At 41.4% G+C, this 20,662-nt stretch overlaps 2 protein-coding genes across 2 annotated transcripts; both read right to left on the bottom strand.

Annotated features, from left to right (window-relative positions):
• On the bottom strand, nt 1-5,918 carry mfap4.2.L (microfibril associated protein 4 gene 2 L homeolog). Its single transcript, XM_018240201.2, has 6 exons — nt 5,836-5,918; nt 4,954-5,041; nt 4,598-4,740; nt 1,800-1,896; nt 1,400-1,582; nt 1-300 (listed from the first exon to the last, which is right to left on the bottom strand). The coding sequence occupies exons 1-6, from the start codon at nt 5,839-5,841 to the stop codon at nt 53-55; spliced, it is 765 nt and encodes a 254-aa protein (XP_018095690.2). The 5' UTR covers nt 5,842-5,918; the 3' UTR covers nt 1-52.
• A 1,740-nt stretch (nt 5,919-7,658) lies between these two features.
• Nucleotides 7,659-16,539, bottom strand: mfap4.1.L (microfibril associated protein 4 gene 1 L homeolog). The gene is made up of 6 exons (XM_018240273.2): nt 16,518-16,539; nt 15,443-15,530; nt 12,388-12,536; nt 11,715-11,811; nt 11,277-11,459; nt 7,659-8,161 (listed from the first exon to the last, which is right to left on the bottom strand). Exons 1-6 carry the CDS (start codon nt 16,521-16,523, stop codon nt 7,914-7,916), a joined length of 771 nt encoding a protein of 256 aa, XP_018095762.1. The 5' UTR covers nt 16,524-16,539; the 3' UTR covers nt 7,659-7,913.
• Nucleotides 16,540-20,662: the final 4,123 nt, after the last annotated feature.

Below are 20,662 nucleotides of genomic sequence, written 5' to 3'. Positions count from 1 at the left end.
TTTATTGCAGAATAAGAAACACAATTTATTGAAAGCTGAAGTGGCATGTAGGTCATTCCAGACTTCGTATCTTCATCTCAGTCGTTTTGAGGGAGTAGTTCAAACCCTTCCAGCCAAACCAAATGATGCCTTTGCCAGGGGACGTGTAGGTGCCCTGCAGGTATTGCCCATTAAGGTTGGCCAAGTGACAGCTCTTAAACCAAAAGCCACTGGAATAGAGGGATGGACAGTTCTGGTAAGAGTTCTGGTCATGGTCAATAGTGGAGAACTTCATCCCCTTGTGATGAGTCAGAGAATCTCCTGAAAAGACAATTCAAAATAAAGAAGTGTGTGCGTGGGGAAGTTCTGGCTCTTGCTTGCAGTTATTACCAAGGAACAAAGAGCACCCAATAGAAATACCCCTCTGGATTGCCGTCACATGTTCTGGCAAATTGAGGCATGGGAAATGATTGGGTACCATTAGACTGGGGCCAGAGTTTTAGCTGCTATCTGGTCTCGGGTTTAAATTTCCTATCAACCAAGTGGGACTGAAGACGACTGAAGTAGATGGACTGAATGCAAATCTAAACTATATAAAAGGTGTAGAATGATAAAATTAAAGCCACACAGCTGACCATGGCAAAGTCTGAGCATATATATATATTTTTTTGAATAAAGTACTTCCAGTCATGGTAATTTAAAGGAGAAGGAAAGCTACTGAAGCAGTTTATTGCCAATAGATTAGCCACAATAGTGCAAGCTATAACACTATATTTATTCTGTAGAATGCTTTACCATACCTGAGTAAACAGCTCTAGAAGCTCCCTCTGTTTGTTTAGGATAGCAGCTGCCATATTAGCTTGATGTGACATCACTTCCTGCCTGAGTCTCGCCCTGCTCACTCATAGCTCTGGGCTCAGATTACAGCAAGGAGAAGAGGAGGAAGGGGGGAGGAACAAACTGAGCATGCTCAAGCCCTAGCCCTGGAAGTTTAAGATGAAAACAGGAAGTCTGATACAGAAGCCCATGAGTACACAATAGAAGGAAAGAAATGTGGTGTTACTTTTGACATAGAACTCTAACTAAGCTTACTTAGTTTTAACCATTCTTTCTCCTTTAAGTAAAGCAGCGGAACTAGGGTAGGTTTTACTAGTAAATGGCACCTTTGTTTTCAGTTTCCTTTTTACTTTCCTCTTAGTTATTGCTTAGTTCTAGCTTCTCCCACCAACTTTGATTATACACCCAATCCCCCCTTCATGTACAAGTGTAAATCCATGCTAAAAGGAGACCCCAGGACCTGAACTCTCTACATTCTATTTAATCGATTCCATTAGTACAGATATAGTCTACTGGGTTTTCATTTGGGAAACGACTGGCAGAATTGGCACATAGTAATAGTTCTGTAACATTAGCCTCCTACCTGCACCTCCATCAGTGAATCCATCTACATAGAGAGTGTAGCCATCGGCCTCTGGGTTAATAGCATTGGGGGAGAGGGAGAAGTCAGAGTATTCTGCATGGACTGTGTTGTCCTCAAAGTCTCCCAGGTTGACCCTCAGCATATATTTCCTCCTCAGTGTTAGCTGGTAAATATTATGGAGCCCTAAGAAGAAAGTGGTTGACGTGTAGGTAACGCTGGTTTAATTGCTTAGAGGGGTTGTGAGAACTTGATGATTCATAGAAAGAAATTTAAAAGAAAGCTGCATGACATCTAATGGCAAGGCAACAGGACAGCAGTAAAGTGGTTGAATTAAGCATCACGTGGATCAGAATAATACAGAGACAACTGTGGTTCTCAGTGAGGGCCAGGACTCACTCACCTAGCCAGTACTCTTCATCTGCCCGGCCAAACCCCAACTTATAGTCGGTCCAACCACGGGAGAAGCTTAGGAGACCATTGAACCTTTTCTGGATCAACTGGGGAAAGACTGATTTTTAGATCTCACATCCTCAAAAAGGACAAACCTTTTTATGCAAAGTGAATATACCTTGGCCTTGGAATTGTGGGTGATCCTATGCAAATTTTATTTTTATACTTTAGATCCAGTAGTTCTGGGCCAACTGAACAGTGGCTATGGAAGAATGAAGGTCAACATCAGCAATGCACTGTATATTGTATAATTGACAGCAGTACACTAAAAGACATCTTACAGATGTTACCACACAACACTCCGATTGGGTTTCAGAGAGCCAACGGAAGGGTCAGAAAATCGCTGCGAGGGCAGGTTGTGACTTAAAGGAATTGTTCAGAGTAAACATAAAAACTGGATAAATAGATAGGCTGTGCAAAATAAATAATGTTTCTAATATAGTTAGTTAGGCAAAAATGTAATGTATAAAGGCTGGAGTGACTGGATGTGTAACATAATAGCCAGAACACTACTTCCTACTTTTCAGCTCTCTAACTCTGAGTTAGTCAGTGACTTTAAGGGGGGGCCACATGAGACATAACTGTTCAGTGAGTTTGTAATTGATCCTCAGCATTCAGCTCAGATTCAAAAGCAACAGTTATGTCCCATATACCCCCCTCAAGTCTCTGATTGGTTACTGCCTGGTAACCAGTCAGTGTAAACCAAGAGAGCTGAAAGGCAGGAAGTAGTGTTCTGGCTATTATGTTACACATCCAGTCACTCCAGCCTTTATACATTACATTTTTGCCTAACTAACTATATTAGATACATTATTTATTTTGCACAGCCTGTCTATTTACCTAGTTTTTATTTTTACACTGAACTGTTCCTTTAAGGTAATTGTACCCCCACATCAAAATCTTTTAAGACCCTTATGCTCCAATGCTTTGGAAAGATACTATGTTTTTGAATTGTACATAGTTACATAGTTAAATTGGGTTGAAAAAAGACAAAATCCATCAAGTTCAACCCCTCCAAATGAAAACCCAGCCCCATACACACACCCCTCCCTACTTTCACATAAATTCTATATACCCATATCTATACTAACTATAGAGTTTAGTATCACAATAGCCTTTGTATTATGTCTGTCCAAGAAATCATCCAAGTCCCTCTTATAGTCATTAACTGAATCAGCATCACAACATCACCCGGTAGTGCATTCCACAACCTCACTGTCCTGACTGTGAAGAACCCCCTACGTTGCTTCAAATGAAAGTTCTTTTCTTCTAGTCTAAATGGGAGGCCTCTGGTACGGTGATTCTCTTTATGGGTAAAAAGGTCCCCTGCTATTTGTCTATAATGTCCTCTAATGTACTTGTAAAGTCTAATCATGTCCCCTCACAAGCGCCTTTTTTCCCATACTCCAGATGAGGCCTCACCAGGGACCTATAAAGAGGCAGAATTATGTTTTCATCCCTTGAGTTAATGCCCTTTTTTATGCAAGACAGAACTTTATTTGCTTTAGTAGCCACAGAATGACACTGCCCAGAATTAGACAACTTGTTATCTACAAAGACCCCAAGATCCTTCTCATTTAAGGAAACTCCCAACACATTGCCATTTAGTGTATAACTTGCATTTATATTATTTTTGCCAAAGTGTATAACCTGCATTTATCAACATTGAACCTCATTTTCCAGTTTGCTGCCCAGTTTTCCAGTTTAGACAAATCACTGTGCAAAGTGGCAGCATCCTGCATGGAACCTATAGTTCTGCACAATTTAGTATCATCTGCAAAAATAGAAACAGCACTTTCAATGGCCACCTCCAGGTCATTAATAAACAAGTTGAAAAGCAAGGGACTTAGTACAGAGCCCTGCGGTACTCCACTAACAACACTGGTCCAATTAGAAAATGTTCCATTTACCACCACTCTTTGTAGTCTATCTTTTAGCCAGTTCTCTATCCAGGTACAAATACTATGTTCCAGGCCAACATTCCTTAATTTAACCAGTAACCTTTTGTGTGGCACTGTATCAAATGCTTTAGCAAAGTCTAAGTAAATCACATCCACTGCTATCCCAGAATCAAGGTCTCTACTTACATTCTCATAAAAAGAAATTAAGTTAGTCTGGCAAGATCTATTACGCATAAAACCATGCTGGCACAAACTCATAGTATTGTGATTTGCTACAAAGTTCAGTATCTTATCCTTTATTAACCCTTTCAAAAGCTTTCCTAACACTGACGTCAGACTAACTGGCCTATAGTTTTGAGGCTGAGAATGGGATCCTTTTTTGAATAGAGGCACCACATTAGCAATTTGCCAGTCTCTCGGCACTATGCCAGACCTCAATGAATCCTGAAAAATGAAGTAAAGAGGTTTGGCAATCACAGAGCTAAGCTTGCTAAGTACCCTGGGATGAATACCATCTGGCCCCGGACCTTTTTTAATCTTACATGAATTATCACTGGGCCCTATATATTTTAGGGTACCCAACACCTCAACAAGTCTGCTGTACATTGTTATAGCTCCACCACCTACCTCTGTTGCAGCTGTGGTTTCAAAGGTAGCCATGGTCTTGCATTGTGAGGGAACTCTTGTCCAGAGTAGAGCTGATAGAACCTGAAACTACTTATCAGTAATGACTGGTCATTTGAGGGCTCCCCTGGGCTTCTCCCCTTGTGCTTATAGCAGGGCCTACCACGGAGATCTTCTTGAAAGAGATCTTAGATGATAGTATAAGGAATGGGTGACAACTCACCGTCCATTTTCCACCATCAGTAGTCATGTCACAGTATACGGGCACAGCACTTGAAGATCCAGCAGGGTAGATAATGTACACCCCATCTTCATTTGATCCCAGAGCATAGACATCTTCACAGTCTGCAGGGAACTGCCCTGTTCCTGGAATATGATAAGGGAGGGTGAGGATTTGGTAAGGATCTGGCACTGGGAAACTTCTGTGTCTTGGGTGCAAGAAGGAAGAGGGAGAATCTGGTGCAATGGGATGATCTGGCACAGAAGTGTCTGAGGTGTATGAGGGCAGAGTTAGAAACTGGTATCAGGTGATGTAACTTGCACACTGGAATCGTGCTGGATAACCATATACCCACTCACCCATTTCTGACTGTCTCTTTAATTTCTGGCCCCAAAGAGAGCCACACACCAACAATAGAAGTGCACAGTGTCCGAAGAGCTCCATTGCCTGGAACAGAACAAACCTTGTAACTGAAAATTGCTACCTGGAGTATCCCTTAGGAACCTAGACTTAGGGGCAAATTTACTTATGGTCGAATATCGAGGGTTAATTAACCCTCGATATTCGACTGCTGAATGGAAATCCTTCGACTTCGAATATGGAAGTCGAAGGATTTACTGCAATTCGGCAAATTGTTAGATCGAACGATTAAATCCTTCGAATCGTTCGATTCAAAGGATTTTAATCCATCGATCGAACGATTTTTCTTCGACCCAAAAAAGCTTAGAAAGCCTATGGGGACCTTACCCATAGGCTAACATTGACTTCGGTAGGTTTTAGGTGGCGAACTAGGGGGTCGAAGTTTTTTTTAAAGAGACAGTACTTCGACTATCGAATAGTCGAACGATTTTAGTTTGAATCGGTCTATTCGAAGTCGATGGTCGAAGTAGCCAAAAAAACATTTGAAATCCGAAGTTTTTTTTATTCTATTCCTTCACTCGAGCTAAGTAAATGGGCCCCTTAATCTATGTTACTGGAGCTGACCAATCAGAACTCAAATGCTGATTTATACTATGTCCTTTTGCTTTGTTAATGCTCATCTCTTGGACACTATCTTATTAGAAATCTTATCTTTAAAAATCTGTATCCTCCAGAAACACCAGTCTCAGTCTTGAGCCCCATTTTATTTGGCAGACAGTCCAATAAAATACACAAATCTTATATGTAACTCACTAGTTTGATGAATTAATGTTAATCATTATACATTGTAGATGCCAACCCTATTTGTTCCAAGATCTTACCTTCATTCCTGTAGCAGATTTTCTGTAATTTTGGATGAATGCTCTTGTATTTATATGGTTGTCTCATCGTCCCCCTGTAATGTAAAGTAAGGGGTGGGGGGATCTGATATACGGGAAGAATGGGGATGAGGATTATAAGGTATAATGATTAACAAAGATAAGGATACATGATATGGAATAAGGGTTCAAGTTTTTATCCTGCAGGTCAAATATCCTGAACAGGTAAACAATACGTAATGCTCACCTCGTGTCCTTGAACTGGGAAATCCGAGAAGAGGCTGATTGTAACAGTGGATTTTACTGGAAACGGATTACATTGCTTTTAGAATCAAACACATGTACCCCCCATGCTGAATGGGTAATTCGTATTTGGTTTATTTGTATTGTACATAGCTTTACAAAATCTAATGAAGTCTACGGCAAGTATCTGAACTGGTTACCAGATACCAGTTTACACCCAGGTGAGTTCTTTGCCCTGAAATTTCTCAATTTATATCTTAGGTATAAACTCACAAACTATATTGCCTCTGTCTCAGTGACTCTCCCTACTGGCAGCTGTAAGCATCTCTGTATAACTTTCCTGTAGGACCTCACCTCTAACAATGACAATGTTCAGGGCCGGAACTAAAGGTAGACAGAAGAGGCACATGATAAGGGTCTACATGCACTTATCTCTTCTGGCTGCCTACTTCTAGTCAGGGCCCTGGGTGAGAGAAATTGTAGCATGTCCATGCTGGACGTTGGTGACTATGGACCAGCAGTGATGGGGGGGTTGCGATTGATGGTGGGTTACCTAGGAAGTAGTCCTCCTGCCATCAGTCCCAGTGCATGAGTAATGAGGAGCCAATGATGGCTTGTTGATGGGTGGATGGTTGATGTAGATATAGTTATCTCTTTGTACGTGTTTGTAAGTTCTTTATTACAGCTAAGCAACACGGGATAACCTAAGGACCCGTTATCTGCTTGTCAGTCTTTGTAGGTTTCTTTATCTACAGGCTTTTAATTTTACAGATCCTCAAACAAAAAAATAACTTGTGTGTGGATAGGGTTTGTCTCCAGCCCAAACTCCTTCATCCAACTCATGCAACCCATCTTGATGGTCTTGTGTAGACTTTGGAACTTTATCATGTTATGGAACTATCAAATCTTCTTGGGGACACAGTTATATCAGCTATTGTTCAATAGAGAGGCTTTATCAATCCAATGCAAAACATTGTCCGCCATATTTATGTTGGTCATAGACTCTCAATGGGTCTCAGAAAAGCAGAAACGTCCTAGACTCAGTCGGTGATCTTGGAAATATCTACTAATGGTTCCTAAAGTAAATATTTCTCATGCATTTACACAGATTTGAAGAAACTGGATTCCTTGGTGATCTATCCTAAATCAAACAACTCAACCCAGTTATGTGATAATTTAAGATCAATTATATTCATTTCTAATTTATAACACCTCCAAAATTGATTGTCCCTTCTTTATACAGTATAATCTAAACTGTATTTTTTCATATTGGCATTAAGCGTAACTAATGTTCAACCTAATTTTCATTGTTTCTATCTTTTTTCCTTTCTTAAGGTGGACCTCAAATTGTGTAGAACATAATACAAAAGCATATGGTGTAGTATCAGACACAAGTTATATAATAATTAAATGATATGTCTTATATTATTCAGACTTTAGAAGATATGTTCATGGAAAGTCTTGGCGACTTAAAGCATCCCTATAACTTAAATGTAGAAGGTACATTTCCTAATCCCAATTTACTTTGTTTGAAGATGAAGAAAGAAGAACTTTTCAGTGGAAATTAAAACATAAAACTGAAATGATGAAACATATTTATGAGACATATTCAAGTTACAGTATTCATTAGTGGACATCATCTACTGAATATTTAAGGTAGAGACTACAGCAGGTCAGGATGAACACAATGGAGTTATAGCGAGCAACATCAAGTGAGCTACAGAGGGAAGAAGTGTCATTTGGGGGTGAAGGTGAAAAAGCTTACAGCAGGATGACAGTAATATTACACAGCCTATCCGTGTGCTACAGGTTGTAAGGCTAAGTGAACTGCAGGGTCATCACACACGTCGTATCTTCATCTCAGTACTTTTAAGGGAGAAGTAAAGACCCTTCCATCCAGACCAGATGACGCCACTTCCATAGGACAGATGGGCACCACGCAGGTATGGTCCATTCAGATTAGCCAGGTGACAAGCTCTGAACCAGAAGCCGCCAGCAGAGAGGGAAGCACAGTTTTGCTGGTAATCATCCCGATCTCTGTCATAGGTGGAAAACTTCATCCCGTTGTGATAGGTCAGAGAGTCCCCTAAACAAATAACAAGAGTGTATCAGGGTGGAACATATTAAAGAACCCATGTGACGGAACTACTGGAAGCCCCAAATGGAATCCTTGAGAAGAGTTGAGAATTGTCAGATTGCTTTGCCATTAAAATCTAGAAGAAGCTTCGTGCATTGAAACAATAATGTACCAATATAATATTAAAATATTGAATCAACGTTTTCATACATCATCCACTTTTCTTTTTGTTTCCCCATAGATCAGTGGTCTTGGACCTTTTTAGTTCAAGCTAAAGCTAGAGGTCTAACCTTTGGTCAGATAATCGTTTAGCTCAGAACATTGGAGCATTAGTCATTCATCTGTACTTCCAGGAATTTCTAGGGCAACAAATACATTTCCACCATGAATTTCACCCTAATTGAGTTGGGTTTTCTGGTTTATCTAGGAGAGTTTATAGCAATTTGCCCAAAACTTACCTTAATTGACCTTTTAGCTTGTGTTTCTGGTTTATCTAGGAGGGAAAATAGCCATTTTCCCCAAATCTTACCCTAAATTAACCCTTGGGTTGAGCCTTTCCGAACACTACTTCAATGACCCCACTGGAAGAATGTCCAGGAGAGACAAAGGGAAGCTTAAATATTGGCACACTGGGCAATTTTAAAGGGGTTGTTCATCTATGAGACAACTTTTAGTATGATATAAAGAGTGATATTCTGAGACAATTTGCAATTTTGAGTTATTTAGCTTTTTATTCAGCAGCTCTTCACTTTGCATCTTAAGCAATCTGATAACTAGGGTCCAAATTCCCCTAGCAACCATGCATTGATTTGAATAAGAGACTGGAATATGAATAGGAGAGGCCTGAATAGAAGGATCAGTAAACAATAACAATACATTTGTCGAGCATTTTTTTTGTAGAAGGGAGTTAGCGACGCCCATTTGAAAGCTACAAAGAGTCAGAAGAAAAATGCAAATAACTTTAAAACAATAAAAAATAAATAATTAAAACCAACTGAAAAGTTGCTTATAATTGGCCTTTCTATAACATAATAAAATTTACCTTAAAGGTAAACCACCCCTTTAAGGGGGTTATTTGCTAAAATCTGAATTTTTCTGATTATTTTAATAAAAAAAGTCAGACCAAACTAGAATCCACAATTTGACCTTATTTATTATTTTAAAAAGCTCAATTTAATCGATTTGGGTAAAAACCCGATAAAATGGATCGAAAACCCAAATTTTTTTAGGAGGTTTTTCCTCTATTTTTTTCTGGCTTTTTCCCGAAAAGCCCGATTTGTTTCAGATTTTGATCCAAAAACCCAGAAAAGATGGAATTTTCCACTAATTCTAGTGCAGACCACACAAACTTCAAAATAGGATAGGACTTATACACAACCTCAGCAGGTCTCAAATGGCAGATTTTCAGATTCAGGCTTTTTGCTGCATCAGGCTTTAATAAATCTCGAAAAAATTGAGTTTTAAAAAGAAAATACTGAAAAATATGAGTTTTTGCCCCCAAAAAAAGCCAGACTGGAGTTTAGTAAATAACCCCCTAAGTGTCTTCTCATGTTTTGTAGCTCTAGGAGTGGACAAGATCATCAAACTACCCGTTAAAAAGCCAATCCCCAGATGAAACCAGGTGCACTTTTTTGAATGGCATTTTCAAGTAATAATTGATTTTTATCAAAAAAATTGATTTTTTAGCATTTTGGAACTGAAATGATGAAGGTTTCCACTCGTTATGGGACATCAAAGTAAAGCAATTATGCCTCATAATTTCATGCCATTTTGGACAGCACCCCATTTGTCATTTCTTTGTATTTCAGTTGTTCGGTGTAATAATACTTAGGATAGAGCCAGGGAGAAAAGCTAAAAGAGTAGCCAGAGAGGGGCGCGAGGTGAGGGGGATTCACAGTCATCACCCAATTTTCCAGTAACGTTGTTTATGAATCAACTAGCTCTTTGCAATCTCTGCAGTCAATCCTTTCTGTGTTGGGAAGATGGACTTTGTTGGAGCTTTCTATTCCAGCATTCTGTGTCTGTCTCTAAAAAAAAACTATTGCTTTTTTTTGCCCATGTTTTGTCCACATATTGTGAAAGAAGAGTGGGAAAAAACTCTGAATAGGAGTAGCCATTGACCTTCTTGTTTGCATTCTGTCACTTTGCTACATTCCCATGACACAACAAAACTTTGATCTTTAAGGCCACAGCCCCGATGAAACTAACCCGTTTTCTGGGAACAAATTTCAGATCCAAAGGTTAAAATGTCATTCTGGTATTCTCTCACTTGATAAACAGTCACCCTTTCTTGAAATTATCTAATGTATCTGCCGGTACAACTACTACAGAGAGGAAATATAACAGCTTGCACTGTAGAATCCTTCCGCTAATTTTATTTTGTGATGAAATTATATTTTCATTTTTTATGGAAAACTCACCACTTTTATAGCAGTACTTGAAATGATCAATTCTTGCAACAGGTCTAGCTTAAAAAATGATTCTGTTACAAAAATATAAAAAAACCAGAGGGCCATCAAGAGGAACGTCTATGGGGGCTAAGTACCATTATATGCAAGTAGGCAAAAAAAAGTTGCTAAAAACAAATTTAGAACATTTCCAGTAGTTTTGGAGGGGGGATTCTATTATCATTTTTGAAATGATAGAAAATTCCTTTTTAGAATTTAAATTTTTAGAAGAAATATTACAAAATTGCTTTAAAGAGGAACATCTATGGGGGCTAAGGCAGCCTCACTAGAAGTCTACTTGCTTTTAACAAAGACAATAAAAGGGGGTGGTGAGACTACTAAGAACATTAAAACTAATTTAGAACATTAATCAGCACTCATCTTATCGGCAACTTTTGATGCCATCTTCTTGGGTACTACTGCTTAGGTCTTGGACAATTGGACTCCTAAGGGTCCACAATGTTTTAAAGAGGAACATCTATGTGGACTAAGGCAGCCTCACTATATTCTAACAAAGACAATAAAAGGGGGTGTTAGACTACTAAGAACATTAAAATGAATTTAGAACTTTAATTAGCACCATCTCCTTGGGTACTACTGCTTAGGTCTTGGACAATTGGACCCCTAAGAGTCCATAATGCACCTCAACTACTAGGAGTTGCTCTTGGTGCTCCTACCTGCTCCTCCATCAGTGAAATCTTCCACATACAAAGTGTAGCCATCATCCTCAGGGTTAATGGCTTTGGGGGAGAGGGAGAAGTCACCATATTTAGCATGGGCCGTGTTGTTCTCAAAGTCTCCGAGGTCAATCCTCAGCTCATACTTCCTCCTCAATGTTAGTTGGTAAATATTGTGCAGTCCTAAGGGGGCATAAAAAGGGAAAGAGAATATAATTTACAGGATGCATTGGTGATAGGGGTTGCTGGGAACTACAATAAAGTAGACAACATTCCTGCATGAACGTAATCAGAAGGGTTCAGCGTAAGGGAGGCCATATAGAGGCTGTTGCATTATCTAACCAGTCTGCAGAGCAATAAGTTGAATATTGTATGATAGGACCATAGACCAAACACCTCAGGAGTAACAGAGGTTTCTCTGCAAAGGCAAAAACTTACCAAGCCAGTACTCTTCATCTGCTCGACCAAACCCTAATTTATAGTCAGTCCAGCCACGGAAAAAACTCAGGGTGCCATTAAACCTTTTCTGGATCACCTGTAAGGGGGCGGAGACTGGTTTTACGGTTCAAAGCCAAACATTTCACACGTAGTGAGAGGATGGAGGAGCAACTTGGAATTGTGGGTGATAATATCATTATAATCATTTTAGTCCAGTATTTCTAAGCCAAATGAATGGCAGGTAAAAAAAATAGATAGATATGATAAGGAGAGCATTTAGGATTAATACTATATTTATGTGGACTCACGTTTAGTTGGATCACACTTAGGTTTATTTAAAGGTCTAAATCTTACACCAGTGAAGACCCACCATCATGGTAGCCGTGCTGACATATAGAGTGTGAAAGTGGTTTCCACATTTATTTGTTGCCCATGAAGTAAGTATGAGAAGAAGATGATTTTTTCCCCTTAGGCACTATGAGTACAATGTGATCCATATTGACCTTAAACCACTGGTTGTAGCCCAGAGCTCTTGGTAATCTCATCACTGCCCTGGTCTGTGGTTACCTACACAACTACACCACCTTAAGGTGAGTTCATAGCAAGATCTCCATTCATGTACACAATAATTCATGTAAGTTTATAAATAAAATCATAATGGGCTGCAACTCACTGTCCACTTCCCACCATCAGTAGTCATGTCACAGTATACGGGCACAGCACTTGAGGATCCAGCAGGGTAGATGACATATACCCCATCGGCTTCTGCTCCTGCAGCGTGTACCTCCTCACAGTCTGCAGGGAACTGCTCAGTATCTTCACCTGGAAGGTAAGAAGACAGGGTGAGCATGTGGTGCAGGGGCAGAATATTTGAACAGTGAAACTGCTCATGGGTGAAGTAAGGTGCACATTCTTATAATCTGTGCCTGGGGGGGTAATGTAGGGAAATAATCTGCTCATTATCTGAACACGGAGAGTGAAAAGGTAAGGTTAGAATCTGGTGCAGAGTGGGTAGAAGGGATAATAGTCTCTGGGAAGGGAGTGTGACTGTGGGATAGCAGGTATAGTAGGGAGAGATGGTGTCTATAGTAACAGTGGGATAATAGTCTCTGGGAAGGGAGTGTGACTGTGGGATAGCAGGTATAGTAGGGAGAGATGGTGTCTATAGTAACAGTGGATAATAGTCTCTGGGAAGGGAGTGTGACTGTGGGATAGCAGGTATAGTAGGGAGAGATGGTGTCTATAGTAACAGTGGGATAATAGTCTCTGGGAAGGGAGTGTGACTGTGGGATAGCAGGTATAGTAGGGAGAGATGGTGTCTATAGTAACAGTGGGATAATAGTCTCTGGGAAGGGAGTGTGACTGTGGGATAGCAGGTATAGTAGGGAGAGATGGTGCCTATAGTAACAGTGGATAATAGTCTCTGGGAAGGGAGTGTGACTGTGGGATAGCAGGTATAGTAGGAAGAGATGGTGCCTATAGTAACAGTGGGATAATAGTCTCTGGGAAGGGAGTGTGACTGTGGGATAGCAGGTATAGTAGGGAGAGATGGTGTCTATAGTAACAGTGGATAATAGTCTCTGGGAAGGGAGTGTGACTGTGGGATAGCAGGTATAGTAGGGAAGATGGTGCCTATAGTAAACAGTGGATAATAGTCTCTGGGAAGGGAGTGTGACTGTGGGATAGCAGGTATATGTAGGGAGAGATGGTGTCTATAGTAACAGTGGATAATAGTCTCTGGAAGGGAGTGTGACTGTGGGATAACAGTATAGTAGGGAGAGATGGTGCCTATAGTAACAGTGGATAATAGTCTCTGGGAAGGGAGTGTGACTGTGGGATAGCAGGTATAGTAGGGAGAGATGGTGTCTATAGTAACAGTGGATAATAGTCTCTGGGAAGGGAGTGTGACTGTGGGATAGCAGGTATAGTAGGGAGAGATGGTGTCTATAGTAACAGTGGATAATAGTGTCTGGGAAGGGAGTGTGACTGTGGGATAGCAGGTATAGTAGGGAGAGATGGTTCCTATAGTAACAGTGGATAATAGTCTCTGGGAAGGGAGTGTGACTGTGGGATAGCAGGTATAGTAGGGAGAGATGGTGTCTATAGTAACAGTGGATAATAGTCTCTGGGAAGGGAGTGTGACTGTGGGATAGCAGGTATAGTAGGGAGAGATGGTGCCTATAGTAACAGTGGATAATAGTCTCTGGGAAGGGAGTGTGACTGTGGGATAGCAGGTATAGTAGGGAGAGATGGTGCCTATAGTAACAGTGGATAATAGTCTCTGGGAAGGGAGTGTGACTGTGGGATAGCAGGTATAGTAGGGAGAGATGGTGCCTATAGTAACAGTGGGATAATAGTCTCTGGGAAGGGAGTGTGACTGTGGGATAGCAGGTATAGTAGGGAGAGATGGTGTCTATAGTAACAGTGGGGATAATAATAGTCTCTGGGAGTGTGAGCCCCTGTATCATTTTTCTCTGTGTCTCTCCATCACAAAAGAAAGTAGACAGCCCTGCTCCTAAAAATATATTATCCAAAGACATAAAGTAAATATTTAGGTTGAACATTTTCTTTAGACACACTGCTTTTTCATTCTTTGCATTTACAAGCCAATTAATATCCTGGCCGATCTAACGAGGTGTTTGTGGAGGAAACAATTTCCTTCCGTCTGCTCTTGATTTGCTGACTTTCTGTCAGCAAATCCTTTCCGGATTCCAGTAGAGATTTGTGTGTCTGCAGTTTTGGAATTTGCCCTCTACTTTGCAATCGGATGTTGGGACATGTGAGATTCTGGGATGAGTTAGTTCCAGTAGGTTAGATGTTTCATGCTGCCTAGAGTAAGGAGAAGTTATTCTAATTTCTAGACTTTTTTTTTTAGCAATATTGCTCTTCTAGTTGACCTTAACAGGTTTAAGCCACCATTCCATGTCAATGTAAATTTCATATGGTGGTCCTAACTATTAACCTCCAGCCATGTTTTTCATTGACCAGTGTCTCCTCCTTGTTGTAGTTCTTTGGAAAAGTATCTTCTGACCCACATATAGGGAAAACACCTCAAAGACCAACACAAATTTCAAAAGCCATGAAACCATTGAAGAGTTGGGTTTGAAGTTCTACAACCTTGGAAGTAGAGTTTAGATCCGTTAAATTACGATATTTTAATATTTAGAATTCTTTCTAATGGCATTTCTTGTCCCCTTTAAAAATGAAGATTTGGTCATGTATTTCCCCCACCTCTTTGCAGTCTGTTTCTCATCCCAAGAGACCCAATGGCCCCAACAGGTTCTCACATCATCTTTGTTTAGTTTGGGCAGCGGATTGTTTGTGTAACGTATCAGTTGTGTAATGGTTTCAGCTGGTGGCAAGGTGCCAGAGCTGGCAGCATGTAGGGAACACTTGGCATGAAGTCCATGGGAAATGAGAAGAAGCTGTACCTGATACGGAATACCGGCACTGTGAAACTACAACTGTCAGTTGTTGGGAATTTGTGGATCCAAGGCTACTTGAATGCCACTTAATGCTCATTTAAGAAGATAAAGAATCTGGCAGAGGCTGGCGTAAGGGAACTCTGTACTTTCAGCCATAGGGCTCCTTAGCATCATGCATCCACCAGCACTCCTTAAATTGCTAATCTGAAGTGGAAGTGCATGTGTGTGTATTCCATTAACATAACATATGATATAAATGGATTTTCCATCAAACATCTGGCTCAGGACACACTTTCCACTCACCATTATCCGGCTCTCGCTTTGATATCCGACTCCAAACCGAGCCACAAGCCAACAGCAAGAGAACGATGTGCCCAAGGGCCCCCAGTGCCTGGAACACAACACAACTTGTATATCTGAGCTACAAATCCTATAGTGGTGTGTGTATGATCTACTGCAGTGGTCCCCAACCATGTTGCTCACCAACCCCTTGGATGTTGCTCCCAAAGGTCTCAAAGCAGGTGCTTATTTTTGAATTCCTGGCTTGGAGGCAAGTTTTGGTTGTATAAAAACCTTAGGTAAAACATTTGGGGACCCACCATAAAGTGACCTTTGGGTTAAAAACCATTGGGGACCCATCATTTACTGTAATGTCCCACCATAAAGTGACCTTTGGGTTAAAAAACATTGGGGACCCATCATTTACTGAAATGCCCTACCATAAAGTGACCCTTGGGTAAAAAACCATTGGGGACCCATGATCTACTGTAATGCCCAACCATAAAGTGACCTTTAGGGTCCAAGCTGACCCTTTCTGTGCCTCGTGGTGCTCTTAGACATATTAGTGATATACCTAGTGGGCACTCTCAGTGCTCTGGAAGTGACATCTTACTACAGGGCAGGCTTTGTTTGTTGAAGTGTGAAAAATTGTGAGTTTATAATTGTACATGTTTCTCAGGGAGCAGCCCCACCCTACTGTAACAACTACCCCCCCCACACACTCTTCCAGTTAGAACTACTTTGTTATGCCCTGTAAAATTCCTCATTTGTTTGGACTCATATGGAAATCTCTGTTACTGAGCTGCACATTGATATTTTGGTCACCCTATAAATGATTTACATATTTAAAACCACTGTTGTAAATATGCATAAAAATCTGATCATTAGTTGCCCCCATTGTTATAACCTACATTAAAGCCTCAAAATCTCAGCAATGCCCCCTGTCTCCATTGTTTATTCAGGCTGGTGATGTTCCCTTTCTAAGGGGAACTCGGCTTATTAACCTAAAGGCAGGAATTTGTTCCCTTCCTATGGGGGGTGAGAGATCATAATCAGGCTGAACCCCATCTGTCCCCATCCCATGGCCCTGAGCTCCTACCTTCATCTCTGCAGCTGCTGCTCTGTAATTCTGTAATATTAAACTCCTGTATTTATATGGTGTGTCTGGTCCAGAGCTCTCCCGCCACCCCCTGCCCCCATTCCTCTGCAATATAAGGGGGGAGCGAATGGGGGGAGTTGGAATATTACTGTTAAAATAAAAAATACACAGGACAGGGGTGTTGGGCTTCAGCCTCCAGGATACAAATCACACATGTTCTTGTAGCATAACAGGATGCCCAGAGCTGGCACTCACACCAGCGAAGTTCGGCGAAGGTGAACAGACAGTGGAATGAGGTTACACAACAGAGTCATATGGTTTTGTCTTTCATGCACTGTACTGTGTTGTGTTGTTCTGCTACACAACTTCCCTTGCAATAATCATTATACAATGAATGAGGTGTGACTTCAGCCATAGAGAGAGGAGCTAGGGGGACAGAGTAGGACAGAAAATTAGAGTGGGTATGGAAGGAGGCAGCAGAGGGGGAGAAAGAAAGAAAGGAAAGAAGTAAGGAAAGAAAGAATGAAAGAACAGAAAGGTAGGAAAGAAATAAAGGAAGGAAAGAAAGGAAGTAAGGAAAGAAAGAAAGAAAGGAAGTAAGGAAAGAAAGAAAGGAAGTAAGGAAACAAAGAAAGAAAGGACGGAAGGAAGGAAAAAAAGGGGAAAGAAGTAAATGAAAGACAGAAAGGTAGTAAAGAAATAAAGAAAAGAAAGAAAGAAAGGAAGGAAAAAAGGAAAAGAAAGACAAAGGAGGAAAAGAAAGAAAAGAAAGGAAGGAAAAAAGGAAAAGAAAGAAAGAACAGAAAGGTAGGAAAGAAGTAAAGACAGAAAGGAAGGAAAGAAAGGAAGTAAGGAAAGAAAGAAAGAACGGAAGGAAGGAAGGAAAAAAGGGGGGAAAAGAAAGAATGGAAAGGTAGGAAAAGAAGGAAATGAAAAACAGAAAGGAAGTAAAGAAATAAAGAAAGAAAGGAAGGAAGGGAAAAAAGGAAAAGAAAGAACAGAAAGGTAGGAAAGAAAGGAAATAAAGAAAAGAAAGAAAGGAAGGAAAAAAGGAAGGAAGGAAGGAAGGAAGGAAAAGAAAGAAAGATCAGAAAGGTAGGAAAGAAAGAAAGAAGGGAAGTAAGGAAAGAAAGAAGGGAAGGAAGGAAAAAGGTGAAAGATAGAAAGAACAGAAAGGAAGGAAAGAAAGGAAGTAAAGAAAGGAAGGAAGGAAGGAAGAAAGGACGGAAAGAAAAAAAAGGAAGAGAAAGAAAGAACAGAAAGGTAGGAAAGAAGGAAAGAAAAGACAGAAAGAAGAAAGAAAGAAAGAAAGAAAGAAAGAAAGAAAGAAAGAAAGAAAGAATAGGAAATAAGAAAAGAAAGACAGAAAGAAAGAAAGAATAGGAAATAATAAAAGAAAGACAGAAAGAAAGAACAGAAAGAAAAGTAAGAAAGAAAGAAGGGAAGGAAAGAAAAGAAAAGGAGGGAGGGAGGACGGATGTCTTTCTATAGTTATAACATGGGGAGGAAAAGACAGCAGTGAGTTAAGGCAAAAGGGAGAGAGAAGTAGTTAGAGATGGGGTAAGAAGACAGAGAAATAAAGGAGAAGGAAGAAATGGGATGGAGAAAAAGTGGGTTTAAAATGAGTGAAAGGGAGATGAGAGGTAAAGAGATGTGGATAGAAAGAGGGTGGAAGAGTGAGAGAGAAGGGATATAGGGACAACACAAAGGAGGATGAAAAGAGCTTGAAATTACAAATATATTGTGTTGTCTTGGCAAAGAGATAATTGTTATTTCTAAACATGACAAAGAAGAGACTGACCAATAAAGAGAAAGCAGGACATGGGCAGAGACATATCCTGAAAGAGACTTTGGGTGAGAGAACTTGAGACTAGAATGGGAGCCCAGGCCTCCATCCCTATTCTGCCTTCCATCAAACCCTTTGCCATACACAATGCCCGACACCCCATAAATCACAAGTGACACATGGCTGAAGCCCAAAGCTTTCCCAGACTGGACGCCTCCAGGGACTGTGTATTTTGGGATGGGGGGGGCACATGTCAGTCACAGGAACACCTCCAGAATACACCAGCCTCATAGCACTGAGCTCTCTAAGAACCCAAACAGGGTGACCAATAGCAGAACTACAAGTTACTGGATCCATCAGCAAAAGAACATTTTTAGGACTATTCTGCACTGCTGGCCCTTTATTCTCAGCAGCTCTCACAGGCTGGCATTGGTGGGTTGGGTTACCCTAGACTGGTCTGCGGGGAAGGGAAATGTAAGAACCAAACTGATATATACAGTTTTATGTTGGCATCAGCCAGCACTGGTCCCATCCCACAGATGTAGATAAGGGAAGATCACATTTTCACTTAATGTGCCAGTTGGTTCCTCCGCCTTATTCTCAGGAATGATAATGAGATGCCAGCAGTGATCAGTTGGCTCATCCATATGCTTTTAGCAGGAATTTGATGATGGATTCCCAATCTTATCCTGTCCAACTGGGCTTGCTGGGCAGTAGATATCCTTGTTGGCATTCAATGAGCAACTCACCAGTCACATGACAAGAACTGGCAGGGCATGTTCCTGGACAATCACCAATAACGGGCCCCTCGTCTATGGAATTCCATTGGCAGAAGAACAAAGTTCCAATAATTAATGTACTTGATGAAGGCTATTTATTTGTACAATTTACATCATGTTTTCTTATCCCAGAGGCCATTACATTCCTACATTACAGCCGGCCCCTCTTATCTCACTGTGGCCCCGTCTATAACCCAGGAACTGTAAGGCTAAGGCCACACTAGGCGATAGCGCCGCGATTTGACTCGCGGTGACTTTTCAGTCGCAATCGCTGGGGAAACTTTTGCGCTGGCGTATATGGGGAATCGCGACAAATCGCCAGCGTAAAAACACACGCGGCGATCTTTTTTCTATTGTCGCTCGAAATCGCCGAGGCGATTTCGAGCGACAATAGAAAAAAGATCGCCGCGCCAGGCGATTTCGAGCGACAATAGAAAAAAGATCGCCGCGCGTGTTTTTACGCTGGCGATTTGTCGCGATTCCCCATAGACGCCAGCGCAAAAGTTTCCCCAGCGATTGCGGCTTAAAAGTCGCGGCGAAAAGTCGCCGCGAGTCAAATCGCGGCGCTATCGCCTAGTGTGGCCTTAGCCTAATGTATAGGAAAGCTGGGAATTGTATTGTACAACTGGCACGGAGTACAGTACTTGGAGTAGGGTACCATAGTGTTGAACTTGCCAGTCCTCGCATGCGATGAACTGGAATAGCTGAGAGGGACCCTGTAGATACAGAGCTGAACTGGAATAGCTGAGGGTGACCCTGTAGATACAGAGCTGAACTGGAATAGCTGAGGGGGGACCCTATAGATACACAGCTGAACTGGAATAGCTGAGGGGGGACCCTATAGATACACAGCTGAACTGGAATAGCTGAGGGAGACCCTGTAGATACACAGCTGAACTGCAATAGCAGTGGGAGACCCTGTAGATACACAGCTGAACTGCAATAGCTGAGGGGGGACCCTATAGATACACAGCTGAACTGGAATAGCTGAGGGAGACCCTGTAGATACACAGCTGAACTGCAATAGCTGAGGGTGACCCTGTAGATACACAGCTGAATTGGAATAGCTGAGGGAGACCCTGTAGATACACAGCTGAACTGCAATATCTGAGGGGGCCCTGTAGATACACAGCTGAACTGGAATAGCTGAGGGTGACCCGGTAGATACACAGCTGAACTGGAATAGCTGAGAGGGACCCTGTAGATACAGAGCTGAACTGCAATAGCTGAGGGTGACCCTGTAGATACACAGCTGAACTGGAATAGCTGAGGGGGGACCCTATAGATACACAGCTGAACTGGAATAGCTGAGGGGGGACCCTATAGATACACAGCTGAACTGGAATAGCTGAGGGAGACCCTGTAGATACACAGCTGAACTGGAATAGCTGAGAGGGACCCTGTAGATACAGAGCTGAACTGCAATAGCTGAGGGTGACCCTGTAGATACACAGCTGAACTGCAATAGCCGAGGGTGACCCTGTAGATACAGAGCTGAACTGAAATAGCTGAGGGGGCCCTGTAGATACACAGCTGAACTGCAATAGCCGAGGGTGACCCTGTAGATACAGAGCTGAACT

The sequence above is a fragment of the Xenopus laevis genome, chromosome 9_10L (assembly GCF_017654675.1).
Source record: "Xenopus laevis strain J_2021 chromosome 9_10L, Xenopus_laevis_v10.1, whole genome shotgun sequence".
NCBI lineage: Eukaryota > Metazoa > Chordata > Amphibia > Anura > Pipidae > Xenopus > Xenopus laevis.
Note: the sequence above shows the minus strand (reverse complement) of the source record. Positions and strands in the feature narration are given on the sequence as shown.